This window comes from Nothoprocta perdicaria, unplaced genomic scaffold, assembly GCF_003342845.1.
Source record: "Nothoprocta perdicaria isolate Ctin4 unplaced genomic scaffold, notPer1 scaffold_157, whole genome shotgun sequence".
Lineage (NCBI taxonomy): Eukaryota > Metazoa > Chordata > Aves > Tinamiformes > Tinamidae > Nothoprocta > Nothoprocta perdicaria.
This window is the reverse complement of record NW_020454727.1, coordinates 333,450-343,351: the sequence shown is the minus strand read 5'-3', so window position 1 is coordinate 343,351 and position 9,902 is coordinate 333,450. Positions and strand designations below refer to the sequence as shown.

The window sequence follows — 9,902 nt, the reverse complement described above, 5'->3', positions numbered from 1 at the left end:
TGGGGGGGTCACAGTGCGGTTATTGGGGGGGGGGTCGCGGGCGCAGCCCGGTTTGACCGTGGGGCCGCTGTGGGGCCGGGGTCCCTCCCCACGCAGGGCCTGGTTGGGGGCCCCTGCGCGGCGAGTGCCCCCAAGGTGGAGATGGGGGGGGGGTGCGTGAGCCCCCCGCGTCCGCACGTGGTCCCTCGGCCGCCCCGCGCTGCGGGTCACGGTCCCCAGAGCCGCCGGAGCCGCTGGAGCTGCCGCCTCCGCTCGGCCGGGTCGGAGCCCCGCGGAGCCGGCGCCAGGAACCCCAGAACCGGCCCCCCAAGCGCCGGGGGGGCCACGTGCCCCCGGGAGGGTCCCCATGGATCCGCCATCCCTGCCCGCTCCCCTGCGTGGCGCGGCCGCCCCCCACCCGTTCTCCTCGCAGCCCGCGGGAAGCAGATGGAGCGAATTCCTGGCGGTGTGGGCTGCTCTGACATTCCTCGGCAGGCAGCGTGTGCCCAAACTTGCCGAAAATAGTCTCTTCCCGCTCCCTTCCCGCTGCCCGCCGTGCGTTCTCGGGGAGGGGGCGGCCGGGGTGCCGCGGGGCGCCCGTGGCGGCGTCGGCAGCGCCGCGTTCCGGCGCCGCGCGCCCCGATTGTGCCGCGAGCTGCCCCGGAACCCGGCGGGCGCCTCACGCCGCCTCTCCCGCTCCCAGGTGGCCGGCGGYGGAGAGCCGGTCGGCAGCCGCCATCCGCAGGGCGCCGCCGCGCGCCGGACGGGGCCTCTCCGGCGCCGCCGCTCCCTGACGCGGGATCCTGGCTCGCTCTGGTGCCGAAGCCGCCGCCATGAACGGGCTCTCGGTCAGCCAGCTCTGCTGCCTCTTCTGCTGCCCCCCCTGCCCCAGCCGCATCGCGGCCAAGCTGGCCTTCCTGCCCCCGGAGCCCACGTACGCCATGGTGCCCGAGCCCGAGCCCGCCGGCAGCGCCAGCACCGGCTCGCTGCGCGCGGGCGCCGCCGCCCGCTGGAAGCTGCACCTCACGGAGCGCGCGGACTTCCAGTACACGCAGCGCGAGCTCGACAACATCGAGGTGTTCGTCACCAAGAGCGCCCGGGGGAACCGCGTGGGCTGCATGTACGTCCGCTGCGCGCCCGGCGCCAGGTGAGTCGCGCGCGGCTGCCGCGCTGGGTCCCGGCGCCGGCCCGGCCTGACCCCGCGCTAAATCCGCTGCCCTGCCACGGGAGCCGCGGATTTAGAGGCTCCCTGCGGCGTGGGGCCCGGCTCTCGGAGCCTCTTTGGCTGGCGGCTGCCGTGGGAATGGGATTAAACCAGGGCAGGGAGGGAGGCGAAGCTGAAGCTGGGGACTTGGGTGCTGCCRCCGTGCACCCAAGGTCCCCCCGCCATCCTGGTGTGTCCCTGTGGCAGAAGTTGCTCCCATTCCCAGGATCCCGGAACGCGCCRCGGCTGAGCAGTGCAGCCAAATTTYCTGGCATTCCCAGGAGCAGAGTGACAGGAGGGGGATTTAGGCCTGGGCGGCTGTAGCTCCTCCCGCCCAGGTGTGCTGGTCCCTGGGACCGCGAACCGGGCAGACCGGGGTGTCGTTGGCCTGTGGTCAACAGTCGAACTGCTCCAACCCCTCGGTGGCCTCGGAGACCTGGGTCACTTTGTGGTGGCCCTGGGGTTGGTGCCTGAGGGTCTCGGGCCGGTTCCTGGGCGGATGCTTCTCCGGAAGGAGAGCGCGGCGCTTTGGCCGGAGCCTCCAGGAATTTGCGGCAGCTTCCTGGGATCTGCTGGGACAGCTGGCGGGGGGACGCGGAGCCCCTCCGGCGGCCGCTCGCGTCCCCACGGGGCCCTGAGCGAGGGCGGCAGCTGCTCCCCGGGCCGGCGGCCCCGCGTGGCCCCGGCGCCRGGACCCGGCGGCGCCGCCTCGGAGCCCCGTCCGCCACCTTCAGTTCTTCCAAGTGCCCCTGATCCCGAGTGCAGGGAGCGTCCCAGCTCCTGGAGCTGCCAGACCCCGGCCCGCGTTGCTCCCGCTCCAGGAAGCTCCTCCTTTGTAGCAATGTCCTTTGTGTAGCACGTGGTGTCCGGGATCCCTGAGGGCCCCATCCAGGTGCCTCCTCGACCTCTGCCTTTTGGGAGTTCCTCCGCGCGTCCCGGCTCCCTTTCCCGCTCCTGCCTTGGCTACGTCTGTTCCCATGGAGGGGGGTGACCTGCAGCGAACCCCTTCCCGCCTCGGGGGAGCTTTGGGTGATGGAGACCCCGGGACCTGGGCGCTTTCAAGGTCCCTCGGTGCCATCCAGCTCCGTTTGCAGCTCCGAGCCCAGCAGCAGCGCCCGGTCCCCTTGTCCCGTGGCGCCTGGGTCCCTTGTCCCGTGGCCATCGCGCCACCATTGCCGTGAGAAACGGAGGCCCGAAGCACCAGGACGTCCCAGCTAGGACCTGGGGCCTATCCACAGGGAGCGGGTCCCGTTCCCTCCCTCTGGAAAGGGCAGCGGAGCTTCTCCCGGGCGGTACTCGTTTTGCCACTCGTTGTGAACACTCTTCTTCCCCTGATGGCGGACGTTTCTTGCCTTGTTCCCACCTCCCCTTCCCTCCCCACGTCTGGCGTCTCGCCAGGCACAGGAGAGCAACAAATTCCCTGTCAGAATTCTTACTGAAAATCCCCATCGGGCAAATGGCCCCGAATCCTGCGCTTTCTGCCCAAAATAGACTCGAAAACTCAAAGGGAATAATCCTGCCTTTCGGCCACCTTGGTTTCTGCTGGCAGCGCCGTTCAGAACCGTGCGGTGTCTCCCGTCCCCTCGTGAGGGGGTTCCTCGTGGCATCATCCCCCTTGGGAAGGGCAGAGTAGATCCATGGGAGAGGAGAACGTCGGGATCTGCTAGGGCTGAGGAGCCGGGTGCCTGGGGGCAGGTTGAGGCCGGCGGGGGTGGATTGGGCATCTCGGGGGCTGCCCCAGGGTGGCCCAAGGACCTGTTGGGCGGCCAGGGGGTTATGGACCCTTTCGGTGCGCAGGTTCACGGTGCTCTTCTCGCACGGCAACGCCGTGGACCTGGGCCAGATGAGCAGCTTCTACATCGGCCTGGGCACGCGCATCAACTGCAACATCTTCTCCTACGACTACTCGGGCTACGGCGTGAGCACGGGCCGGCCCTCCGAGAAGAACCTCTACTCGGACATCGACGCCGCCTGGCAGGCGCTGCGCACGCGGTGAGGCCGGGCGCCCGCGGGGACGGAGGCGCCAGGAAAACCCCAGCCYGGGAAAACAGGAAACCTCCCCCAGAGGGGCCCGCGCCGCTCCGAACAGGAAGGGGTGGCCGGAAAGCCYGGGGGGCCGCAGCGGGGACCGGGAGGCCGCGGATGCTGCCTGGGAGAGCTGCCCCTCTCTGCAAGAGCTGCTGGGGGGAGGACGGGACAACAGCCCCCACTTCCGCGCACCCGGTGTGAAGGGGGCTCGGATGAGGGGCTCGGATGTGGCAGAGGGTGTCTGGCTGAGCCCAAACTCTTTGCTCTTTGCACTGGGACATGGCATTCCCCAACACGGGCACGAGGGCGGRCGCTGTGAGGGACACCCTTGTCCCGCACCGTGGAGCCCGGCGCCGGATTCGAACGCGTCCCACGGGCCACCACTCAGTCCCTGAGCTGCCCCTCTCTCCTTGCAGATACGGGATCAGCCCGGAGAACATCATTTTGTACGGCCAGAGCATCGGCACGGTGCCCACGGTGGACCTGGCCTCGCGCTAYGAGTGCGCGGCCATCGTGCTCCACTCCCCGCTCACCTCTGGCATGAGAGTCGCCTTCCCCGAGACCAAGAAGACCTACTGCTTCGATGCCTTCCCCAAGTGAGCGGCCTGGGACAGGGCTGGCCACGGGGACAACCCCGTCCGGACGGGGGCTGTGGTAAAGGGTTACGGCAAAAATTGGCACGCTGTGGACCTACTTCCCACGGCAGCCCTGGAATTGTCCTCCTCCTCATCAGGATCCTCGTGCTTTGCGTCGGGTCCCCTTGAGGGGATCGATGCCCTTGCCCAGAGGCACCGTGCCCGTGGCCCGTGGCCCTGGGTGCCGGCCCGGGAGGCGGCCGCGCGTTCCCTCCTCCGGCCCGGCCCACGGCTCCGGGCGAGCGTGAGGCCGTCATGTCCCGAGGGGCTCCTGGCACCGCTCCCTGCTCCTCACGTCACGCGCCTGGGGATGTCCTGGAGCTCAGCCCTGGCGCGAGCTCCTCCTGTTCCTACACCGGGATCAAAGGGCACTTCCTGATCCCTTTTCCCAACGGAATGTTCTGGGGTGGAGGAGGAGGAATTGGGAAGCGGAGTGGGGCTCCATCTCTGTATTTACCCCCTGTCTCTTCCCACCTCCTTGGCAGCATCGAGAAGATCTCCAAGATCACCTCGCCCGTCCTCATCATCCACGGCACGGAGGACGAAGTCATCGACTTCTCGCACGGCCTGGCGCTCTTCGAGCGCTGCCCCAAGGCCGTGGAGCCGCTCTGGGTGGACGGGGCCGGCCACAATGACATTGAACTCTACAGCCAGTACCTCGAGCGCCTTCGCAAGTTCATCTCGCAGGAGCTGCCCAGCCAGCGCAACTGAGCCCCGCGCAGCGGCCCCGCCAGGGGCGGCAAGGGGGCTGCCGGGCCCCTCCGTCCCCTTCGTGCCCCCCTGCCCCTGCACACGCTGCGGGAGGTGGGGTGAGTTTGCACGGCCTCAGCTGGCAGTGAGGGGGGCGGTGAGGGCCCCGCGCGGGGCCGGGGCGGCCCGGCGAGCGCTGCCCTCCCGCCCGGGTGCCGCGTGCGGCAGCTCCCTCCTTGGCCCTGTGGCAAGAGACATGAGCCCTCGGTGGCCGCTCCGGGGCTTTGGACACATCTCCATCCCCACTCCAGGAAACAAGGAGCCCCCCAACTCATCCTGGCTGCTCTGCTGGTCTGACTATAGCAATAAGGCGAGGGGAGAGGGGGTGGCTGCGGGGGGTCCTGTGGCCCCTCCCCGGGCATGGCTGCGTGGCGCCGCTCCCGAGCATGGGACACGGGACGCGCGCAGAGCTCGGGATGGAGCCTCCCTGGCACCGGGGTGAAGGGGCACCCGGGAGCCCTGGGGACCATTGGGGCAGGCCTGGGAGGTGTCAGTGCCGCCTTCCTGCCTGCGTCCCCTCTGCTCTGTCCCYGCTGCCCCCAAGGCGGCCTCCCCGTGCTCGGGTCGCCCCCCGGGCTGCCTCCCAGGCTCGGCTGGGCAGGGGGCCCTGAATAAAGAGCTGAGACCGACGGTTCTGCCCGCGTGGCGCCGCTCCCTGCAGCCCGGCCGCGCTCCGCACCGGCCGGGAGCTGCATCCAGCACCGCTCCCGGGGCCGCGGGCAGCCCCTGCCCTCCGCTCAGGGCCCCTCACAAAGCCCCGGTCCCCCCAGGGCCCCTCGAGCTCCCCGCACCCCCGTCCCCCGCGCGTCCCCTCCCCGTGGCTTCCCATGGGAATCATGTGCCGGGCGCTAATCTCCTTAGGCTGCACTCGGAGGCTCCGGAGCCTGCATGCGGCCCCGCTCTCCGGGGTGCCTCTCCGGGTACCACACGTGTTCGTGTCCCCATGTCCCCCACCATGGCCGGGAGCTGGAGGGCACCGGGATGGTCTCCGCGTGCGGCCGTGGGGGCATCGCCCTGTGCTGGGTGCCCGGCGCCCCCGGCAGCGCCGCCGGCTCCACTGAGCCGGCCCGGAACAGCCCGCGGCTCCCTAATCCCGGCACAGAGACCGCTTGTTTGCAGCGAATGTATTTTTATCCTCTTAGTGCTGCCTGTTTCCTGTTGAAGCGGCTCCTTCGGGGAGGCTCGGCCACGCCGACGGGGCACCCGGCCTGGCCCGCTCCCTGTTTACTGCTTGGAAAAAACACGGGTGGAAAAGTCCAGCCTGGCCTCCCAAAGCGAGACCCGCGTGGTGCCCCATGAGCGCTGGGACTGGCACCACTGGCACAGGAGCCGCTTCCCATCCCAGCCAAGCTGGGAATGGGGATGTTGGGAATGGAAGGCTCTAATGGAAGGGACAAGGAGCCGGAGCTCCGTGGGGATGGGAGGTGCCGACGCTGTCCTGGGCCCTGAGCTGCCTTTACCCTCTGGCACCAGTTTGGGAGAGGCAGGAGGAGCCCGGGCGCTTTGGAGGGGTGTAGGGGACATAAGGGAGGGGTGACAGGGCCAGCGGCCCCTGGGATCGTCTTGGAGCCGCAGCCGCGGTGAGCGAAGGGCTCCACAGGCTCGTGTGGGAGATGATGGGCTGGGAGCACACGTGTGTGCACACGTGTGTGGATGTGCAACGTGTGCAGGGATGTGCAACATGTGTGCATGGATGTGCAACATGTGTGTGTGGATGTGCATATGTGTGTGGATGTGCACAMGTGTGTGGATGTGCAATATGTGTGTGTGGATGTGCAACACGTGTGCATGGATGTGCAACACGTGCATGGGTGCACACACGTGCAGGGATGTGCACATGTGTGCATAGATGTTCTACACGGGTGCATGGATGTGCATTGGGTGTGTGTGGATGTGCAACACGGGTACATTGGATGTGCAACGTGTTTACGTGGATGTGCAGCACGTGTGTGGATGTGCACACATGTACATGGATGTGCAACGTGTGTGCGTGGATGTGCAATGTGTGTGGATGTGCAACACGGGCGCGTGGATGTGCAGCATGTGTGTGGATGTGCACACATGTACATGGATGTGAAACATGTGTGTGGTTGTGCACATGTGTGTGTGTGCGTGGGAGGGGACGCACCCTTAGGGCCATCCCAGGCCTCCAGCTGCCGTCACCGCTCCCCGAGGCTTCAGGCGCCCGGGATGGTCCCGGCTCGGACGGGAGCGTCGCCCGCGGCCGAGYGGGACCCGGCCGGGGGGGTTAAGTCGCTGTGGGGTGAGCGGGGGGCACCAACGCGGCTCTTGCRGGCAGGACCCTGCGCCGCGGTCATGGGACCCCGTTCACAGGCCCAGCTCGGTCATGGGACGCCGGCGAGTGAATTAAAGCGCCTTAAGGAGCTTTTTTTTCGGAGCTCGGCTCCGTTTTTCACGTGCTTGTCATATGAATGAGGACCGTATAAAAGGACGAGGGGAAGGAGCCGGGGGCACAAGGCCGGGGCGCTGGGCTCTGCGCGGAGCCTGTCCAGGACGCAGGGAAGGAGGAAGCGGAGGAAGAGGAGAGGGTCCATGGGCGGCATCGCTCCGCACGGCCAGGTGAGCGGGGCGGCGGGTGGGGGCTCCGGGGGCCCTGGGGACAACGCGCTGGGTGTCCCGGTGTGCCCAGGGCTGTCCCGTCCCAAAGGTGCCCCCACACGGAGCGCTGCAATGCGCACGTGTGTGCATGCACATRGATGTGCACACACACGCAGGGTGCAAGGGCGCACGTGCACCCCGGTGCTCGCTGCACATCTGCACCCTGCCGCGGGCGGCACCGTGCAGGTTCTGACCTGTGCATGTGCACACACGTGCACATGCGTGTGCAGATATGTGCGGATATGCATGTGCAAGTGCATGGATACACACATGCACACAGAGATGCATATGTGTGCACATGGATATGCACATGGATGTGCACACACACGCAGGGTGCAAGGGCGCACGTGCACCCTGGCGCTCGCTGCACATCTGCACCCTGCTGCGGGCGGCACCCTGCAGGTTCCGACCTGTGCACGTGCACACACATGCGTGTGCAGATATGTGCGGATATGCATGTGCAAGTGCATGGATACACACATGCACACAGAGATGCATATGTGTGCACATGGATGTATGCACGGATGTGCACACGGGTGCACATGTGTGCACATGGATATGCACATGGATGTGCACACGGATGCATGCGCACACGGATACATACACACACATGCACCCATCATGCTGCCCCCTTAACCCCTCTGTGTGCACACACACAACACATATTGATATCCACCTCCCCTAAAAAAACCAAGCRTGAGTCCCCGTCTCGCACCCCTGTGTCCCCCCACGTCCYCAGCTGTCCCCTGCGCTGCTGGGGRGCCCCTGACCCCCCCAGCCTGACTCCCACCTTCCCTTCCTCCCCATCCCGGCTCGTTTCTCCCCTCTGTCCGCAGGGTCGGCTCCAGGAGGGTCCCGCYGGGCGCCTCGCGGGAGCCCCGTCCCTGTGAGCTTCCCTTTGTCATCCTATGCCTGAGCGGAGCCTCGAGGCTGGGACGGCGAAGGGAAGCCCACGGCCGGGCCAGCGCCGCCACCACCGCCAGCCGGGGACAACCTGGGGACGAGGGCAGCGCGCCTGGGGGGAGCATCTGGGGCTGGAATTAACGGTTGGGGCTAATGAGCAATTTGGGGTAATGGGCGGTTGGGGGTAATGAGTAGTTGGGGGTAACGGGCGGTTGCTTTTGGAGGAACTATATTGTGAATAGGAGTCTCGTTTTGTTTGTTTATGTATTTACTCATTTATCTATTTATTTATTTATGTAGGGGGATTTTTTCCCCGAAAAACATTCATAAAATTCCCACCGCTGCAGAAAGAGTTGATGGGGAGGGGGCGTCATTAAACTAATTAATGGGGTTTGAGGGGGGAAAGGAGCTTGCGGGGTGAACCCCCGCCCCGGGCTGTGTCCGTGTGTCCCCTTGTCACCCCCGGCCCTCGTGCTTCGGTCCCCCCTGGGTCGGGGGGAAGAGGAGCCCGACCCGTCGGGCTGGAGCGCCGGGAGCCCCTCCAGGAGGCAGGGGAGGGGGCGTGGCCAAGACGTGGGCAGGGAAAGGGGCGTGGCCAACGCGGGGGAGTGAAAGGGGCTGGGTCAATGAGGGGGCGTGGTAATGGGCGGGGCTAGCCATGCTTGGGCGTGGCCATCGCGAAGGGGCGGGTTTGTTCAAGAGCGTGGCCGGTTCGGGGGCGGGGCCCGTCGCATGGGGGCGGGGCTCGCGGTGGCGCCCGCCCCCCCCGCAGCGCCGCCTGTGCCGGTGCCGCCGGGACCCCGGGCGCAGCGCCCCCTGCCCGCGGCTCTCGGCAGGGCCGCGCCCCCCGCGGTGTCCCCCGGTGTCCCCCGGTGTCCCCCGGCGGCGCCGGGACAGCGCAGGGATCCCCGCAGCCTCCCACGGATCACCCAGCTCAGCCTTGACCCGGCCGCGCCTTTTCCCGGCGGCTGCTTCCAGGTCCGGGAGGAAACGGGCGGTTTGTTTCAGTGCATCTCGTGACTGCCGCCTTGCGATCCCGGGAGCTCGGCGCGGGTTATAAAGGCGGCGGGATCCCGCCCCTCGGGGCGCTTTGGGCGCGGGGCTTAGGGAAAATACATGTGTCTGTGTYGGGAAAATAAAAGCCGTCCTTTGGTGGGGAAAATTCGCTTTTCCAGCGCCCTTGGGAGGCGGCAGGCGCCGCTGGGGGAGGGCCCGGTACCGAGTACGGTCGCTTGTGCCTGTGTTTTCCCGGGAGGGAGAGCGGTGGATCGGCCCTTTCCATCTGCACGGCTTTAAAAATCGCTTTAAATWAWAWAAATAAATAAATAMATAAATAAATAAATAAGGRRRAAAAAAAGGAAACCCGTTTTGTTTGAGAGGCCCCGTGTCCCGCTGCCGAGCCCCGCGGCGGTTGGGGCCGCCCGGCCCCGCTCCCGCCCTCTCGCCGCCTGCCCGGTTGGGCTCCGGGCCGCGCTGGGACGGGGCCGGGACCCCCGCAGCTCTAAACCAAAGGCGACCGTTCGTTCGTCCCCAGCCGGGAGGAACGGCCGCGGGCAGCTGCCGAAACGCCCCCGAACGGCGGRGCTCGGGGCCGTTCCCACACACGGGAACGACGCTCGCGGGGAGGCGGTTGGGCCACAGAGACCCCCCCCCCCACACACACACACACCGCCCGCCCCGGCCGCCATTTTCCCCCTCGCGCCTTTCCCACCTAGCCCCGCCCCCGCGTTTAGCTCCGCCCCTCATACTCCTGCCTCTCCGCCCACCCCTTGCTATGTAGCCCC

General features: G+C 67.4%; 1 protein-coding gene across 1 annotated transcript; it reads left to right on the top strand.

The window, feature by feature from the left end:
• Positions 1–812: 812 nt before the first annotated feature.
• ABHD17A (abhydrolase domain containing 17A) lies at positions 813–4,593 on the top strand. Its single transcript, XM_026035215.1, has 4 exons — positions 813–1,126; positions 2,981–3,175; positions 3,628–3,807; positions 4,332–4,593. Exons 1-4 carry the CDS (start codon positions 813–815, stop codon positions 4,555–4,557), a joined length of 915 nt encoding a protein of 304 aa, XP_025891000.1. The 3' UTR covers positions 4,558–4,593.
• The last annotated feature ends 5,309 nt before the right edge of the window (positions 4,594–9,902 follow it).